We start from the raw sequence: 20,253 nt of genomic DNA, 5'->3' as shown, positions 1-20,253 counted from the left end.
CACTCATGTTGTGTGTAACAATCATTTTTCTTCTTGAGATTAAAGTCCAGAAGACTATTTTACTTTGTTTACAATACATGACACAGGAGAAAATTGAACTCCAGTTTCATAATTCTGCATAGTTCCTTTATCTGCAGCGTTAACAGAATAATGAATTTAAATTTATTTTATCACCAATATTTCAACATGTGTGTTGAAATATTATTGTTATATCAGTTTCCAAATAAGATCACACGCTTGGGCATTCTACAACTTTCTGCATTCTTTGTAAGAAAAAATAAATACTAATGCTTGCAGTTTAAAATTGAAATCATCCCTTTTGTTCTTTCTAAATAACCTTCCTCAAAAATTACAAAGAATGGGAAAAGTTACATCAGTTGAAAAGGTCCCAATTAACTGCTAAATATATTTTATCTAAAAGAAAATAATTTGAGAACAGACATCTCTTAATTCCCATACTTCTGGAAAGTAACATGGAGAAACATCTGAACTCTATGTGTCAACTCTCTCTTTACTATTTTGTTGATACTATAATTCAAACTTACTGACTGTTCCCTCATTTATATCCACCCACTGCAAAAAGCAATACAGTAAAACTTGATAGGCCCATTCACTGCACTGTGGTACAACAGCTGTTACCAGCTGCAGATGTTTTCTGCTTGGTTTAACTGACTGTTACCAGGAATTTCTCAAGCCACCTTCAAGTGAACATTTTTTTCTCCTTCACAGGAAATTTATAACCTGTAACTTTAAGCCCCTCTTTTGAAAGAGGTCAAAATTCTGTAATTACCTATGGATTGCAATGATTAAGTGACTCACATCTTCTACAGAACGGTTGAAACTGATTGTTACAAAAAAGTGTGTCAACCTCACGAGCACAATATAGAGACTTTTAAAACCTGTCACCAGATCATTAAATCAGGGTGCCACCAGAGGAGTTACACACCTTATTTGCCATAGCTGACAGAGCTAAGAGATTTTGACTGATTGCTTTTCACTTGAATAAATGTACCTTCCACTTCCCCAAAGTTTTTAAGCAGACTCAAAACTAGCAGGTGTACTGTTTCTGTGAAGAGTAAGTGAAAATTGATCAACAGGCATCATATAGGTCTGTTGTTGTTGTTGCTGCTTTCCAACCTGTGAAGTTCGGGTACTTCAGAAATCCTACTCATGTGGTTGAAACAATTTCCCTTGGAAGTTATCATCATTGGTGCATGCCAACTATCAAAATAAACTGACTGTCACTTAGCTACACAGGTTAAATACGTGAATCAGCCCTGTTCTTCAGAAGAAAACATGAATCGATTGACTAAGAGAAGCCAGCTTTCATTAACTGTTTGAATTATAAGGTTTTTTTAATCATATTTTATGCTACACTATTTATAGTCTCCTACCTAATTAATCATTTAATTAGCTAGTGATCATGTCATGCAGTGCGTATAAAGAAAAGGATATATGAAAAGTTTATTGTATTGACTAACTACAAATTCCTGCCTTTCTCCAGCAATTTATCTTCCTAAGAGCAGGAGGAAAATGAAGGAATTTGGTTCTGATATTCACTAAATTAAGAGTTGCATAAATGGCCCCAAAGCTATTGTAATACCACAGCTCAGTGGTAGTACAAAGAGAGGTAAGCTTTTTTTTCATCAATGCAATTGAGCTTCTCCAGTGTCACTACTTGCAATATTTTAAATGTGAAATTGCTAGGATCATACATCTTCAACAGTCAGCTGCTTGCAATCTATTGTGTATACATCATTACTTTCGGTGTTAACTTTTGGGTCTTCGACAGATAATTAAGCCATTAATGCTATGGTTTTTTACAAGACCCTGTATTTTAAGTCCTATCTGCAGATGCAAAAAACATACCTTTTTAAGCCCCTCAAAATGGCAGAAATGTCAATTAGGTATTTTCAGTGTACAGACACAAGAACATGAAACATGAAATAGTCCGAGGACTGAGAAGCAGTGCCAATGATTAAATATCCAATAACTAGTGAAGGCTTTCTTGTTCTTCCATTGGTACACAGACTAACAACTTTCTGGAAAGCAATGCTCCCCGTCCCATAAAAAGCAAAACATTCTTATTCATATTTTAAGTTTAAACTTATTCATAGACCTAACAAGGCAGGTGTATTCCAAGTAATAATGTAATTAGAACAATTCAGTTAGTTATCCTAGAAATAAATAACTGTTGTCAATATCATATTTCAATGCCTTCTGAATGTCAATTACTTAAGATTGTGGCTTCTTACTTTCTCCTTTAGGAGGAGAGCTCCAGCAGGTCCTGAATGTTGCTCTCTTCTCCCTTCTCTTTCACTGACAGCATTTTTGAAAAGTGGCAGTGAATAGGAACAATACCAGACTTCTGTCTACTTCCCTGATAGCATAAGATCTACAGTTCTCTCTTCTCAGTTCTGTTCTTCCTCCACTTCTTCACAACCATCATCACCTAAAGTAAGCTTCATATTGCAGTGTAAACTGGAAGGTTTGTTTTCAAGACAAGTTATGTAAAAAAGAATACAATAAAATCAATTTTACACAAGATGTAAATAAGCAAAAAAAAAAATTCACCTACAAAATCCCTATTTTCAAAGATCTAACTGTAATTAAGGAAATGGGAGCATTTATTGCAGTAAAAAGTACAACAGGATGATGTTTTGTAATCAGTGGTCTTAGTTCAAACAGCAGGCAAATGTTTCAGCATTTTGACTCCAGCTTTTCCCCTCTTGAACACTGTCTGTGAAGGATGATGATTAGCTAGTAATACGGCTAGTTTTATATGGGTATTTTTTGTTCTTTTTGGGACTTTTTTTAAGTGTACCAATCAGAATAGACAGGAGACAGGTGTTTTGGTACACAAACACCTTTACTGGTCTATCTACAGCTCATACCACGACCTACAGATCTTGTCTTGTATTCATTCCTCCTTAGACATCGTGCCAGAAATCCTCTGCATACCTCCTTAATTAATTTGACTTCTTAGGAAAAGCTTTAGTGCCTGGAACAAACACTCCTACTTCTTGAATCATTTCCAGCCTTCAACTGTTTCTCAGAATTTTCTTAAAACTAAGCAGACCCACAAAATTCTTCACATTTCTTGCCTTTCTACAGTACTCTCTACTCTGCCATGAGAAATGATTCTGTCATGTCCTACCCCAGCCTATATTCTAGATATATACACCTCACTCACAGAGCAATATAGTCCAGCCACCAAAGTGTCCATAGAAGATCCCTAAAGACCAATTAAAGACTCCTTTATTACACTGATATGAAGTACAAAATTTCCTGTTAAACATTTTAATGTAAGCCTGCAAAATGGTAACTGAAAGAAGAAAAATACACCAACTAAATTGTTTGACATAATCCACTATGCTAACTATTGCGCTACATATAAATATGCATGCATAACAACTAATTTCCAAACTAATTTCTAGCCCTAATTACAACTGAGGCAAAACGCAAAACGAGACATGAACTAAACCACCACACTGAGCTCACAGGATATTTTTTAATTTATTTTTGTGGGGGGGGGGGGGGGGGGGGAAACACTGTTAAAATGCTGTGGGAGTCAGTAGGAAGACTATGAAGCTTGCTGAGAATTAGATTTAGATACCCCAGCCATGCATAGCTTTAGAAGAAAAGGAAAAACATTACTACAGTACATCATATTTTTCAAGAGTTACTTCTAACTTAAAAATAAAGAAAGAAAGAAGCAGGCAGACTTATTTTATTAAAGAATTCTATTAAAAAATATATTTTATTAAAAAAATATACATTCAAGTAAATATTTGGAAATTCATTGCACATTACTGAAAGCACATGAACCTTTTTTGAAAGATAAAGTGTAAAAGCCTGGTTAAGTCATGGTTGACAGTTTAACTTGAACTATAATGGAAAAAGATATAATTACAGTTATGTAATTAATTTGTAGTTTAGATATATAGGTATTAATTTATTAGCACCTCAATATGAAGTTTGAGTTCTATTTTACAGTGCTTATTTATAAAAAGAAACATTGGATCAATGCAATATCCTAAAACCAAAGTGCTACTGAGGTTGCACGGAACTTAATACTAAAACTAATGTAAACAAAGTAAAACAGTACAAAGAAAGCTTATAAATTACTCAGTTATGCACCATACCATGTATATATCATATCCTTTTTTTAAAAAATATGAATCTCATCATCAATCGATAAATAAATAGTAAAATTTCCATGAGATAGTTAATTATTGTCTCCATTCTGAATAACAGAGGCAAGCATTACTAATAGCTAGGAATTCTCTTACCTAAAAGATTAGATCTCTTCTGAGACCTGTTGTTGAAGTAAAAGGCTTACATTACTTATCTTGTGGCTTTTTCTCCCTCACCAGCATAGCTTTGCATTCTCTTGCTTCCACAACAGTATAGCTACAAGCCTTCCTTCAATTGCAGAAATAGTGTTATTCTTCAGCCACAGGTTTAAACAGACATAAAAACACAGAAAATGTAAGTCAAGCTCATAATATCCAGTTCAATTGTGACCACAAGATTACTTTTAATCTAAGGTTAAAAACCACTTTAAATTAAGAACTGAGTTTCATTCTTTGGGACTCCTTCCTTAACTGACTCTGTTACCCATAGCTCAGATACAATTTTAAATTTTTTCCCAAACATTCTCCTGAGAGCTTTCATCTCTTTTACCCGAGAATGATCTTCTCCTATAACAACATGGGACACACCTTCCTCAAGAAGAGGAACTACTTTTGCACCGTAGAAACGGAGCTCTAAAGCTCTAATTGATAGTCTTGTGCCATGGATTTTGGTACTGGGTTTGTTAATAATAGCATAATAGTCCACATAAATAGTGTTTCCTCTGAATATACACAATTTACAGCTGTTCCATGAATACCGTTCTTCTAACTCAGCAATCAAATCCAAAGGCATCTTCTTATTATCCTTCACTCTTGAGAACACTTCCTTGAGTTGTGCAACATCTGTATCTGCTGTGTAGCTGTCTCCATAGCAGTCATACTCACGAGCAAAATGTTCTCTTGTTTCAGGAGACATGTGAATCATAAAGGCTGGCTGCCAAGGTACCAGCATTTTGGACTGAAAACACTGAAGCAGCCACTCCGCTTTTACCACATCATATTTGTTGGAAGCAATGATGTTTTTAACTCTGACATTCTCAGCTCCTACAATGACACAGTAAGTGTCAGGTCCAGGGTTCTGTACCACACTGCCACCACATTCAGCTATTCTGCTTTCCAGTTCAGACTTGGAGTACCTTCCCATTCCTGTCATAACACAAAATTCTACATCCTCAAACATGCTGGAAACTTTGTTGACATTAGAAAGATCAGGAGCTTTAAACTGCTCAGCTATTCCAATTACTTTCTTCACCTTTGGTACAGTTCTCCTTTTCTTCTCTTGTGGCTCATCATATTCATCAATATATAGGTGCTTGGATGCCAGCTTCCCTTCTGCTCTGCTTCTAAGATGTTCTAGCATGTCCAAAGTCATGCATTCATACCATTCTTTGTCCTCTCTTATTTTTTCAATTCGGGGGAATCTCAAAGTACAGTCAGTTTTGTACATATCACTGTTAACAATCTCAGCTGCCTTGATCTGAACTATGACAGAGTTGCAAGGCTCAATGTACATTTCAGGTTTTTCAGTGCCACACAGAATGTTACAAGGAGGGTCCTTCCTATTGTAAGGCTTCCAGTGTTTAGCTAGTTTCAAACCCAGATCATATAATTCCTTCATAGTGTAGCCAGAGCCAACACGACAAATAGAGTGGAAAACAGTAGGTTTTTCATTTGGAGCTGGAGTCTCTGCAATAGCACACAGAAAGTGAGACATCATTCCACCACGTGAGCCTTTTCCCCAGTAGCCACCAACAATAAGAAGATCTAGCTCATCCATCAGCCCGTTGACATATTCTGGCTTGATTTTTAACCAGCCTTCCCCACGTTTGTCAGGCTTGTAGGTGGACATTGGGTCTTTTACCATAATCCCTTCCTCTCTGTTATCTATTGCTTCATTTAAAGCATCAATTACTTCTTTTCTTGTCCTGGCACTTTTTTTATGTACAACGTGTATCCTGCCTGTTAATGGGGTAAATACATTACTTAAGATCTTGTATCTTTTGCTCAGGGATTCATGAGCCAACTTCTGATCATTTATCATTAATACATCAAACACACAGAAGCAGGTCTGCAGATCAGAGTCCTCCACCATTCTTTTGATGTCAAATTTGTTTCCTTTTTGCATAAAGGTTTGTGTTTCAGGATTGTAAGCCATCATTTCACCATCAAGAATGCAATTTTGTATGTCGCTTTTAAATACATTATGAATAAATGGTGTTAATGAGCCATCAACAGGGGAAGCACCGAACTGCTGAGTATAGTCAAATCCGTTTCTGGAAAAATATTTATACACATCACCATCTTTGTGCATCTGCATACGTTCACCATCCAGTTTAGTTTCTATGTAGAATACCTGGTTATTCATCTGCTTCTCAATTTGTTGTACATCAGCAATAGCAGCGAGCATTGGTTTAAAGGCAGAAAATAACATGATAGAAACATCACTAAGCGAGACAGAGGGGTCGTGCAGCTGCCTACAAACTTTTTCCAAATCTGTTGTGACATTGTGTAATTCAGCAGCATCAGGATGAAAAATTGAAAATATCGTTTGTTGACTAACACCAAGTTTTAGATCCTTTATAATCATCCGGATGAGCCACTTTTGCTCGAGTGCTGTGCTTTGGGTAATTAACTGAAGAAGGCTTTTCTTTACCAGTCCCTTGTTTTTAGCAGCATTGTTGTTTGCAATGGCATCCAGCAGTTCATTGACCTGCTCTACAGTCAACCTGCCTCGCTTAGGGCTTCGGGGTTTTAACACAAAGTATGCGATCATCGCAAAGTCTCCAGCATCTCCACGTGAACCAGTGGGCGTTCTGTAATTTAAAAGCTTCACAGCATCCTTTCCATCTTTTGGTAAATTAAGAAGCTCAATGTAAAGCTTTGCAAGCATGGTTTCCTTAATTCCATACGCCATCCTTTCCCTTTCCAGCTGCGGAAGAATAAGCCGCATAGCAGGATAGAAAGAATCGGTGACATCTTTCTCTTTTTGATGGAGAGCACTGTGGAATTTCCTCCAGGAATCCAAGAAGTCCTTGAAGTACTTGGTTTTCTCTGGCCGGGATTTACACGTCTGTATTCGCTCCAGGGTGGAACACAGGTCTGCAAAAGGCACATGCGAGGCCACTGTTCTTTTAGGAGAAGGCTGTGACACAGGTGCGGAAGCCATCCAGGTTGGTTTCTCACTAAACGAGAAAAATATACACGTTTGTAAAGGAAGAAGATGCCAGCAGATTATTTCATCTCGAAGGAAAATAACATAAATACAGGATGTGACCCTCGGTACACGCCCCTGCCGTGGGCAGGCCCACTGCCACCATCACACCGTTGCCATGGCCACGACGAGGCCCACTCACACCGGCCCCCCCTCTCAAGAGCAGAGGTGGAGAAGTAGAGGGCTGGGTGAGACGGAAAAGAACCGCCGCGCGCAGCCGGCCCCAAACAGACTTACACAGAATCAGTGAAGCGCAAAGCCCGGGACCGCTGTACTCAGCCTTACCCCCCCCTCGCCCCTCCCCTACTCCGGAAGGGGCGGAGCGGGGCGGTAACGTCACAGGCCGCGCCACCACCGGGCGCAGCGGTTTCGCCCGCGCGGAACCCAGCAGGGCACGGCGCTGCGCCTGCGCAATAAGCGCTGCTGCGAGGAAACCACGGCGGCGCGGCAGGGCCTCAAAGAAAGGAGAAAGCGGAAGGAGAAGCGGCGGCGCGGCATGATCCGGAAGCGGAAGTAGACGCTGCCTGACCCGGAAGCGGGGGTTACGGCTGTTGCCTTCCTGGCTTGGGAGGAACGGAGTTGAAGTTGCGCTTTGCGGCCGCGCTCGGCTGAGGCTCCGCCGGCGGCGGTCACCGCAGGACGATGAGGCGGGTGGGTCTGGTCCCTTCCTGTCTGCCCCGCTGGGAGATTGGCGCGGGCGGCGGGGCCATCCGGGTCCTTGCCACGGAGGCCGCGGGCGTGCTGGGAGCCGGCGCCTGTTCTGTGGGTGGACGCGACTCCGCTCGGCCGACCGCGGGCGTCTGTCCCAGTGGCACTGAGAAGCTCTTTCGTGTGCCTTCCTCCCGACCTCGGGCTAACGGAGGCTGCGACGTGTTCCCCCTGGGCCTCATTAGTTTCTATGTGACGCAGCCCCTATGCGCGGGGGTGTTTGCAGAAGGCAGGGCAAGAGATGACAGCTTCGTTCTCCTTAGTGTGTCACAGGAAAAGGTGGAAAAGATTGAGCAGGCTGTAAAAATTGAAGTAGTATGTTTTAAGAGTCTGTACTCACTAGAATGCCAAGGCTCTAAGACAGTAACAACCCTCATTTTTGCTATTGCACTTGTTTTCTTAACTCAGTGCCATCATAACTTGGGATACACTTGTGAGAATCATGAAGATTTGTCAGTTGTGTGTGGGTGAATAGCATAATGGAGGTTAAGAGGATAACATTTGCAGTCATGAGCATGCGTAGCTTCATGCAGAGCTATGGAAGTGTACTCCTGTAGGAAAAGTGGCTTTCTGGTTCTAGAAAACAGCCTGTAAGTCTCTGACACTGCATTGTGCATGCTCTACTTTTGGCTCAGGTAGGAGTAGCTGCTTTGTTTCTGAGAGAGTTTATCGGTAAGATTTTTAGAACTGAGAGTGTGCAGTTTTCCCATCGTTATTAAACTTCTTGTAGGTTTTTTTTTTTTTTTTTTTTTTTTTACAGACTAGTTCTTTTTCTCAATCTGTATTTTGATAGTTGAGGACTCAATATTTCTACTTACGGAAGCCTTTGGAAGGAGTGCGAGTAAATATTAAATTTGTGTGAAGTTGGTCTGGAGGAGGTGGACTGTAGAGGAAGGAAGTACAGTAGGACAGAACAGTTATCTTCAGAGTTCTATGTATTCTGAAAAAATAAAAACGCTTCTTTTTCAAAGCCATGAAGTAGTCCTAAGGGCTGCAGTGATTGTTAAAATTTAACATTTTTTAAGCTCTTCAAAGAGATCAGATATAAAATATCTGAATGCTGCTGTTCATAGCTCTAACTTTAAGTGTGTTCGTATTCTGACTAGAGATTAAGCTTTGGGGGCACTGTAAATCTACCATGACTATTATTATATGCTATACAAGCTTTATACTATGTATAATGTATGTAATCCAAGATATTTCAGAGTGGTTCTCAAACTACATTATAAAATGATGTTTTCAACTTTATCAGCTCTGTTGTGCAAAAGCTTAAGTATGGTATGCTTGGCTTCATCAGTGAGTCAGGTGCATAACTTCAGTAGTAGTGGCTATCAGCACTCCTGAAGCTTCTTTCAAATAATCAAATAAAAACATTGATTGTGTGTAACGCAAAAAGCAATTTTACTCAAAGTTCCCAAATGAAATTGTCTTTCAGGCAGAGATGAAGCACGGAAAATCGTCACATCCAAAGGTAAATGTTTTATAATGTGATTAGTGCGTAAGATAGCTTTTTCAGTAGTAAAAACATGGAAAAAGACCAAAAATATGACTAAATCTGTGGCAAATACAAGGATAGTTTCATCTGCTGTTCAGAATGGGTGAATAATTGTTCAAAAGTTTATATGTACTTAGTTGATAATGATATTAACCATTTAAGACTTGCTTTAAAGCACAGCGGAATACCTTTTAAACATTTTGCTCATGAAGACAATTTTTTCTCACAGTTTTTATTATTATGATTGATTTATGTTCTGGGTGGTTACTTAAGTATGAGACACGTAGCTTATCTGACAGAACACAAAAGTCTGTCAGTGCAATAATTTATGGACTGTAGAGTCAGCAGTGAAGATAGGTAGATAGGGCTGCAACTCAGGGCTGCCAAATTTCACTTCTGTTTTGAGATGCAACACAGTTTGTAGCTTTGTAAGCTGAAGTGGTCTTTAATGGTCCTTAAACAAGATGTGTTGTTTGAGGCACAGCAGCCTTCTGGCTATGTCTTAATTTCAGATAGTTCTTAATGTTGACTTGCGTTACATTTCTGTTCTACAGCATAAACCTTTAACACAGAAGAACTTAATATTTGAAGTCTGTTTTCTGCTTGTTCTTTAAGATTACAAGCATAATCAAAAAAACTTCAGGGAAACAGTCTTTCACAAAAGCTGGCTTTTCTTATATAGCTTTATCAGAAAGCCAGAAGGAAATTTGAATCAATTAGATGATAAAATTCTAATCATGATCGAGACTAAGAAAAGAGCAGAAGAGCTTTGTTTATATAGTCTGAAGAAAAGCTGAAGCTAAGTTACATATTTAGAATGTATACTTCTAGTATTTCTTCAATTTGGTTTCTGGTAGCAAGGCTTGGTTTATGAAATCCTGTTGTTTCACATATATATTTTAATAATGTAGTTATTTTGTTGGATGAAATGTAATAGTACTTCAGTAATACAAAGTTACGCTGAGTTCTAGTTGTTGGGCACATTATATGTTTTACTTCCGTAGCAAAGTATAGCAGCAATATTTCAGTAGTTTAGAACCTTGGTAGTATTATCTTACTGAAATTAAAATAGGAAGCTATGCAGAAATGAAGCTAATGTACTCACAGCTGGTTTTATAACTTACCTATTTCCAAATATCAATCCTTAACATATATGGAATAGCCAGCTGTAAAATATCTTACTGTCTTACGTAACATTTCTGGCCTCTTTTTCTTATTTGTTGTTTTTATTCTGTGCATGCCTTGTTGAGAAAGCTTTTTTGGACCCCATTTCCTTTCATAAGAAAGCAAAATTGAGTAGGAGGTGTGTAGGAGGAGTGTTTTTATTGTGTTGTTACTAATCTCGGTCTTCTAATTTAGTGTAGGAAATGTTTGTCCACTTACAGAATCTCAGAATGGTCAAAGTTGGAAAGGACCATTTGGGATCATTAGTCCATCCCCAGTGCACCAAGCAGGGTCACCTAGGCCTAGAACACATTGTCCAGGAGATCACGTCCAGGCGGATTTTTAATATCTTCAGAGAAGGAGATGCCATAAACTCTCTGGGCAGCCCATGTCTCTTTCAAAGTAAATACGTTTTTCCTCATGTGCAGATGGAAATTCCTGTGTTTGTTTGAGCCCACTGCCACTTGTCATGTTGTCAGGCACCACAGAAAATGCCCTGAACTCATCCTGTTGATACACTCTCTTAAAATATTTGTACACATTAATAAGATCCCCTCCCAGTCTTCTCCAGGCTAAACAGGCCTAGTTCACTCAGCCTTTCCTCATGGGGGCCTCCAGCCCCTTAATCATCTTTGTTGCCCTCTTCTGGATTTGCAGTAGGGGCTCCATGTCTTTACTGGGGAGCCCAGAATTGCACACAATACTGCAGTTGTGGCCTCACCAGGACTGAGTAGAGGGGAAAGAGGACCTCCCTCAGCCTGCTGGCAACGCTCTTTGTGATGTACCCCTGGATCCCATTGGCCTTCTTGACCACAAAGGCACACTGCTGGCTCATGGTCAGCCTGCTGTCCACCAGGACTCCCAGGTCCTTTGCAGAGCTGCATTCCACTTGGTCAGCCTCCAGCCTGTACCAGTACATGGGTTCTTCCTCCCAGTGTATAGGATCCTGCTTTTGCCCGTGTTGAATTTCATGATGATCTTCTCCCCTCAACTTTCCATCTTATTCAGGTCTCTCTGAATGGCTGTGCAGTCCTGTGGTGTATCTGCATCTTTACCCAATTTGGTATCAGCAAACTTGCTGAGAGTGTGCTCTCTGCCTTCATGTGCCTTGATGAATAAGTTGAATGAAGCAGACCCCTGAGGGACACCACTAGCTACAGGCCTCCAACCAGACTCAGTACCACTGATCTCAACACTGAGCTCTCAGTCAACCAGTTCTTAATCCACCTTGCTCTTCAGTCATCTAACCCATGTTTTCTGAGCTTACCTATGATAAAAGAAAGTTCTGTTAGAAATGGAAATACCTAACGTCCTCTGTTCTTAATCGATTGCAAAACTTAAGTTTTCAGGCAACATTTGTGCATACATGAATGTGGATATTGAATATGAATTCATAAATAATATAAGAAAACCGAGTTGAAATAGTTGTTCTCTAAGCTATGTTTTATTTCACCACTTCTACATATATCTACCATATACATATGAGTAGATAGTGTGTGTAAAAACTTTTTCACATTGCACTTGGTAAATGTGCAAATCTTAAGGTGTAACAGATTTACTTCTGATTTACTTGTAACCATTTGCATAAAAGATGGCAGTTTTTCCTGGACTTTTTGCATGCTTATCTGGGGAGTGCAAAGACTGGCTTATAGAGGTGACCTTTTCTTAGCCTGATCCACAGAATTTAATCCATTATTATAGGATATCACTATCATCTTACACATTTTATGTTTCTGATGTCTCTTTTCTTTTTGGACTTATCAGCAGTTGTGCTTTTCATTGATCAGGGAATAATGTAGGTAGCTACTGTTCTCTGTGGTCTTGTATGATGACAATCATGCCATTTAGCTATAGATTCAGTGTGGCTTACAGGCCTGATAGCATACAACTATCATTATAAATCAGAACTAATTAAAAAAAATAGCAAAATGCGTGTTACAAATGTAAGCACAATGTGGTATCTTGCTGTAGTGGGGTTTCTTTCTTCCAGTAGGTTGATGTGTTACTCTGTAATCACAGTTGATCAAGGCTGTACAACACAGCTACTAAACAATAGCTGTCCCTATGTGTGTGCTGTTAGCCTTGACTGGTTGCAGAGTGAAGTACAAAGGTTTACTGAGTGTTCCTCTTAACATTACTTAATCAGTAGCAGCGTAGAAAGAAGAGCTGTTTTTGTTTGTGTTCCCTAGATTCTAGAATTACTTACGAGAAGCTCTGACAAACTGATGGGTATGTTTTCTGCCATGGACAGCAGGGATGAATGAGGGAAAATGCAGGTTGTGGTTCCAGCAAAGTAATTTTTAGTGCTACTGTTAGATATTGCCTATTGGAATACTGTAATTGGGATTTAGGATTGTTTTAAAGCCTTTTCTACTGTTTGCTTTTCTACTTGTTACTCAGATCTGAATGTTTTCCAAAAATTGGAAGGGGTTTTCCCAACAAATATAATGTTTATGCTTTTGTGTAATGATGTACAACAAAGCATTCATACTTTCAGAAAATTAAAGCAATTCCTTTTTCTCTTACATTTATATTTCTTTTTGGATTTTTTACAGGATTTACTTGGAGTAGAAGATCACTGACTACGACAATGGAAAAATCACGGATGCTTTGGACCTTTGTTGAAAGATGGCTGCTAGCTTTGGCTTCCTGGTCTTGGGGTCTCTGCCGTATTTCTCTTTTACCTTTGATAGTAACTTTCCACTTGTATGGAGGCATCATACTACTCTTACTAATATTTGTGTCAATAGCAGGTATACTATATAAATTCCAGGATATGCTGCTTTACTTTCCTGAACAGCCCTCTTCATCACGCCTTTATGTTCCTATGCCTACTGGTATACCACATGAAAATATCTTCATCAAAACCAAAGATGGAGTTCTTCTCAATCTTATTCTGCTGAGATACACGGGGGACAATGCAGCATATTCTCCAACCATCATTTACTTTCATGGGAATGCAGGCAACATTGGCCACAGGTTGCCAAATGCTTTGTTAATGCTAGTAAACTTGAAAGTAAACTTAATCCTAGTTGATTATAGAGGGTATGGAAAAAGTGAAGGAGAAGCAAGTGAAGAAGGCTTGTACATAGATTCTGAGGCTGTATTAGACTATGTGATGACTCGGTCTGATCTTGATAAAACAAAAATTTTTCTCTTTGGCCGTTCCTTAGGGGGAGCAGTAGCTATTCATTTAGCATCTGAAAATTCCCATAGGATTTCTGCCATCATGGTTGAGAACACCTTTCTTAGCATCCCACACATGGCCAGCACTTTGTTTTCTTTCTTTCCAATGAGATACCTTCCTTTATGGTGCTACAAAAATAAGTTTCTGTCCTACAGAAAAATCTCTCAGTGCAGAATGCCTTCACTCTTCATCTCTGGGTTGTCTGACCAATTAATTCCACCAGTTATGATGAAGCAACTTTATGAATTATCCCCAGCTCGGACTAAGAGATTGGCAATTTTTCCTGATGGAACTCATAATGACACTTGGCAGTGCCAGGGATATTTCACTGCACTCGAACAGTTCATCAAAGAAGTAATAAAGAGTCATTCCTCTGAAGAAATGGCAAAAACATCATCTAATGTAACAATAATATAACTGATATTCTTCTTTGGTGTAGGAGTATACCTGCACTGTATCTTGGTTTGTGAGAAGTGGTAAAAGAATGCCCATTTTTAAATGTATGTCATGTCTGTACTTGCCTGAAGAGTGAAATTAAACTTTGAAAGGTCTGATGCTTTATTAAGATGTTCCACATAATTTTTACATTTACAGCATTGTAAATGAACCATTTTATGTCTTTCTCATACTTTTTTGATATCTGTCCAAATATTCCATTTGTTTGATATGTACAACAGTTGCTATTAAAAGGAAAAAAAAAAAAAAACTTGCTACAAGAATAGTACAGAACACATTAGTTTAGAACAATGGGAGGCTTCACTGCTGTATGTGTGAGCTTTTATGGACAGTCATGGTTAGCTCAAATGATTTGTTGTTTCTCGTAGAGTTTATTTAAATTGTGCCATGCATGAGATAGTTTTATTCCTTGAAATTTTATATTCTGCAAGGTGGGAAGTCTTTTAATGTGCTAAATAATATACAATAACATTAATGATAGTGTATACTTACAGGTATACCATCCTTGATTATGACATTTTTTTAAAAATGGTTATGCATACATATATATATTTCAAACTGCAACTGAAGAGGAAAAGACATTTTCCCTGATTTCAATTTACTGTTTGTATTATAGTATTGCCTATAAAGTTGTATGTGGCTGAACATGATGGCTGATGGATTTTGCCCAGGCAAATTCTTCATAAAAGATAACGGTAACACCTAAAAAAGAGTGCAGCATGATTTCTAAAGGCCTTGTCCCGGCCGAGGTCTCTCGTCACTAGCTTACAGACAAACTGTTGATGTTGTCAGCCCATATGCCTGAGGTAGGATTTCCTAGGGCAGAGTGGTCAGTGTGATGGAAGGGAGCATCACACGAGTTAAAAGTATCTATTTGTGTTTGGTTTTAAATGTCTGTGCCCTTTGTTTCTTTTGGAGATATAAATAAATACCAATGGTTACAGTTAGGGAGTAACATAGACTGACGTTACAGTAAGGGTAATAAAAATGAGCAGTACGTTAACAGGTATAAGATTAGTTAGAGAACATTAACTCTCTTTTGCTTATAAAACAATTTTTATTTTTATTTTTACACTTCTGTCACATGGTGTGAAAGTAGCCTATGCATTGGCAGTAGAATTGAGTTTTCTTTAGTTATACTGAAATTGTTTAGGATCATATCTCACTGTATCAGAGCCAGCAGTACTCTGAGTGAGCCTGATTCTGACTGAATGTTGGGTTTTGGCTTTATCCAAGTAATCTTTCCAAAGTTGTATGGTATTAGTTCAGTTTAACAGGGTGTGTTGTGTAGACTGTTCTACAGATTGAACTGCTCATCTGCTGCAGCTGAGAGTGCCTCTTCGAGACATTTTTATGGGAAGAGCTGTGGAAAAATCTTCCACCAAACCTGTACAATTGCCCTTCAAGTTGAAATTTTTAAATAAAATTATTTTTTCACCATGATGCTGTGATTCAGAAAAGCATCACGATATTTTAAGCTTGAGCATAAGTTCTTTTGTTGAATAAAACTACTTTGCTGAACTAGTGCTTCAGTAGTTATGCCTCCAATTTTTTACATGGAATTAGTTATTACATGGACATGCATGTTGTCAAGATTACAGATAGTGATACTTGTTTTATTATAAACACTTCAATATCATTTTTTCTATTTTTTTCTTTTTTAAACAAGCATACATACCAGAATTTGCTTCTAACTCTGGTAAGTATATTTTGTGATCCTATTACTAAGATCTGTTCAGAAACGGTTGAAAAAGGTATAGACACTTTTGAACCTAAAGACTTAAAATCATTGTAGACAAAGTATAGCTTAGAAACTGACAAACCATCTCCTCAAATGTACAATGGTCATTTTTTTTTTTTTTTCAGAGATTTTTGGGAGAAAAGATTTTGGTGCCATTTGGTTTGGGAGGACTGAGGAGGTGTTTGTATAGCAAAAGAGTTTGTGGACATAGCATTCCCTTTTTTGATGTTTTAAAAAACAGTGCTGGTTCTTCTGTCACCTGTGATAAATTGCTTCAGTTATTTCATAATACTCTTGAATTAAGGTGGGGGATAAGGGAGAAAGAAAAATAAGTGGGTGTGTAGTGCTTTTTCTGAAAACAAATGATAAAGCCAAAAGAAAAAAAGATTACTTGAAGACTGAATGCAGATAAATAGTTGTTTCAAATGTTGTCGTGGCTTGTCATTAAACACTATTGTATTTTTCATTAAATGTGAATTTCCTAAGTAATGGAAGATTCTACTCCACTTTGCACAGATCAAATAGGCAGACAAAAACAACAACCCAGGACATGTCCAGGACCCTTCCAGCCTTTTGGATTATGTGGCATTTCCATACAAATGAAGTATTAGCGTTTCGGCCCACAGTTAAGTCAACATCAAATATGTGGCCTTGGATTATGGTAATCAGGAGCTGTTCATAGTGCACTGTATTTAAACCTTACTTTTTATTATCAAGCCATATCTTTTCACCATAGTGTCTGCAGGACATAAAGATACCTGGTTTTAGAAATACCGAGTATGAGAAAATGCAATCATCATATGTGCATACTTAATGTATTTTCTTCCACCTTCCACATAAGGCAGAAGGAAAAATGGGCTTAATACACTAGACACATCCACATATAGATGAATGCCTATTATCATTCTGTTTTTCATTGCATTGGCTATGAAAACCACTGAAAGAAAACCAGAAGAAAGTAGTTATGCAAATATTCAAATGCTGTAAATATGATCTGAGGGAAAAGAGGAAAGAAACTTGTAGCTTGACGAGACAGGACTTGCTTTGTTTTGTGGTCTGTATGATGGCAACTCATGGTTGTCTGCTGCTGAAAGCCATTTTCAGACAGTACGTTGCAAGAATCATAGTAATAATTTCAAATTGCCAAAAATTCTTATGATACTATTGCATTTATTGCACTTAATACCATTATATGTTTTCCCATACCAGTTCTCCATTTGTGTATAGATGTTTCTCGAGTGATTGTTGTATGTATATATATGTTTCTAATTTGAGAAGAGGAAGTTGATTTATTTTCACAGATTTGTAAGAAAGCCTTTCATGTTGAATATGTTCATTAAAGGAATTGTCCCTTTTATAAGAGGAACTTTGTTTAAAAAAAAAAAAAGAAAAGAAAAGAAAAAAAAAAAGTCCAGGGATGGAGGAGGAATGGTAGAGTGATGGAGCTGAACAGCTGTAGCTGTAGAGTCCTTGTAAGGAATCGTCTAGTACAAGACCTTGTGTGTGTGGTATTCATTAGTGGAAATACTTGAGGCTTCCTTCTGACCCAAGTTTACATTCCTGGTATTTGCTTCTGAACTGTGAAATGCAGAGATAAGCTATGGTTTGAGATGGGAATAAAAGAAAAAGGTAAACTGATAAAACTGCCCTCATGTCCATTTCTCAGGTAAAATTAGAAATATAGCACAAATGCATTTGGTAGGCTATGGACAATCTCTCAGATGAAGGGCAAATGGCTTAACTATTTATATGGAATATGCATATCAGCGTCTCTTAGCTAATCATTTGTGTCACCTTGAATGTTCCTAGTGAAGTATACAAGACTGAATACCAAGGTGTGGTCTCCTATTAGCAAAAAGATGCAGACATACCTCCATTTGTAATCCATAATTTAATTCTTGAAAAGTATATTTTTATTTTGTTAATAACAAGTGATTTTCCTAAGGGTACATCTGCCAAATACAAAAGCAGTGCCTCCTGCACTGGTGGGATCAGCCTGCTGTATCCCACTGAGAATAATTTACGATGCCATCCTGCTTATATAATTTAGAGTAGAATCCTGCAGAAGTGTAGATAGAGAAAGCATATTCAAGTTCTAAATAACACTCATGTTTTGAATTCAGGAATAGTCATTGAATAAATGATTCAAGCTCCGTATTTGATTTTTCTTTAGTGTATAGTTAATGGAAAAAATGTCTTATTAAAGTATACTTAAGTTTTGTAGATGAAGCATAAATGTTATTGTATATGTGCTAATTGTGGCAGAGTTTTACATTCTCATTCTAGTCTGGTTTTTACAATAAAATTAATTTTACAAAAACCACTTTTCTATTTTTATGTACTGACATATGCAATAAATTGATACATTAAAAGTGCTGTTGATGTCTTGTTCTAGTTTGTAACCTGTCTTCAGCATGAGTACAGGGTAATTTTGTATGCCTGGTCAGGGTATCATTTTCAGTTACCAACAAAACAAACCAGAGCACATGAAATAGTCTTATATGTTGTTAGAGCTGGCATTTGTGGAAAGTAAGTTATTACAACAGGGGGGTGGGGCTGGGGGGAAGCTAAATTAACTGTCCATTTCTAAGCTTTGTCATATTCTTGCTTTCACAAAGCGTTAGTAAGTAAAACTGACGGTAGCCCTCCATGGCTTCTGCCTTTCAGGACTTCTCTTTTATCTGGAGAACTGAGAGTTGGTCTGAACGTGTCACCTAGGAAATATTTTTCATTGTGTTTCTAACTAATTCTGACACTCGTTGCTGTTAATATTTTAAATGTCAATTTTAAATCTGTTAATGGTCCACTATCAGGCTTATAGTTAACACATGTAGTTACCATGGAGTACTCAGAGTGAAGCAATTACTACTTTCTTAGGATCTACTGCAACTCAGATTTGGCTACTTCACGTGAATAATACCCTTCTCAAGTGAAAAGCAGTTTGATACCTTGTGAACTGTTGCTAAACCTTGCTTGAGCGGTGCTATTCTGAAGAACAAAAGTCTTGCACTTGATTTTTCTTATTTGAAAATTGTTAGGCAGGTGGGTTACAAAAAGCAACAAAAACTGCATCCTAGAATGCCTCATGAAGTTACTCGTTCGTAAGTGAAGCTATATTGATTTGATTAGTAGATGTGTGTAGGCCCTTTTATCATATAGACAAAAGGACAGGATTTGAATTCCTCAGAATTTGCAAGGACTGCTTAAATCGTACTAAAAGATCATAAAAGCCTATGAACATCAGAACTGAAGTGCCAGAAATGAAGCTTAAACCAAACGCAGTGGAGTTGCCAAGACCATACATAGGTAATGTCTTGGGAAAATACTGAACCATCGGCTCCTAAGGTCATGAACGTGCCTGAGAATTAAATCCTTTGCTGGCTCCTTTTCAAGGTCTTAGTTTTAGACTTTTTATAGAGTTCTCTTTCTGTAAGTAGATAAGAAAAATAAACTGAATATTTTCTGGAAGTGTGCTGAAAACATTAGTGTGATTCATTTGTTATGGTTCCACTTGAGTGGGGACAGAATAACTCTCCTCTGTCTTGAAGAATGGCAGTTTTCTTTCCTCCAAAAATAATGCAGAGTAAGAGAACTCTTGTTTTTAATGCATTACAGAGCTTGGTTTCACTCATAACAGTGTCAAATATATTTGTCTTAAATGATGAGCTGAATAATGCTATGCTGCAAAGGCACAGTAACTGCGTTCATAGCCCAAGTTCAGAGAGATGTTGCTGCTAGTTTTGACAAGCAGCTAGGAAGCAGATTTTGCTGCTTGAAGATGGAAAGAAAGGAAGTTCTACAGCTGTTCTACATTATGCTTACGTCTGGTGTGGGGTAATTATTTACAGAAAGGCAAAGTAAAAGGTCAGGCAGAATAATGTCCCTTTCAGTCCTTGAGGATTCAGGAACAGTGTAGCAAATAGATGCAGCTATGGAGAAATGCTGTGATTTGAAAATATTTGGATTCCTATCCTGTGCCCTCTATTAAAGGTCCACAAACTTCATCAGCAGAAGAGCAGCCATTCCCATGTGAAGGGCTATGGTTCTTTGTTTACTTTGCTGCCATACAGATGCATTTTTAACCCATCTGTGTAAAATCTGTCAAGTTGCATAGTGTCAAAGAGGTGGAGACACACTCCAAGCTGCTGGTTACCC

The 20,253-nt window shown here is 38.1% G+C and overlaps 2 protein-coding genes across 4 annotated transcripts; one reads left to right on the top strand and one right to left on the bottom strand.

Moving 5' to 3' along the window:
• Positions 1-3,728: 3,728 nt before the first annotated feature.
• LIG4 (DNA ligase 4) lies at positions 3,729-7,624 on the bottom strand. Of its 2 annotated transcripts, XM_015274177.4 has the most exons (2): positions 7,585-7,624; positions 3,729-7,318 (listed from the first exon to the last, which is right to left on the bottom strand). In XM_015274177.4, exon 2 carries the CDS (start codon positions 7,300-7,302, stop codon positions 4,564-4,566), a length of 2,739 nt encoding a protein of 912 aa, XP_015129663.2. In that variant the 5' UTR covers positions 7,303-7,318; positions 7,585-7,624; the 3' UTR covers positions 3,729-4,563.
• Positions 7,625-7,873: 249 nt separating this feature from the next.
• ABHD13 (abhydrolase domain containing 13) lies at positions 7,874-18,474 on the top strand. 2 transcript variants are annotated; one of them, NM_001008681.3, is made up of 3 exons: positions 7,874-7,998; positions 9,491-9,526; positions 13,270-18,474. In NM_001008681.3, exon 3 carries the CDS (start codon positions 13,305-13,307, stop codon positions 14,316-14,318), a length of 1,014 nt encoding a protein of 337 aa, NP_001008681.1. In that variant the 5' UTR covers positions 7,874-7,998; positions 9,491-9,526; positions 13,270-13,304; the 3' UTR covers positions 14,319-18,474. The 2 variants fall into 2 exon arrangements, with proteins under 2 accessions (NP_001008681.1, NP_001376233.1); NM_001389304.2 differs by lacking the exon at positions 9,491-9,526.
• Positions 18,475-20,253: the final 1,779 nt, after the last annotated feature.

This window comes from Gallus gallus, chromosome 1 (genome assembly GCF_016699485.2).
Source record: "Gallus gallus isolate bGalGal1 chromosome 1, bGalGal1.mat.broiler.GRCg7b, whole genome shotgun sequence".
Taxonomy (NCBI): Eukaryota; Metazoa; Chordata; class Aves; order Galliformes; family Phasianidae; genus Gallus; species Gallus gallus.
The sequence above is the reverse complement of the archived record's forward strand: the minus strand, read 5'-3'. Positions and strand labels throughout refer to the sequence as shown.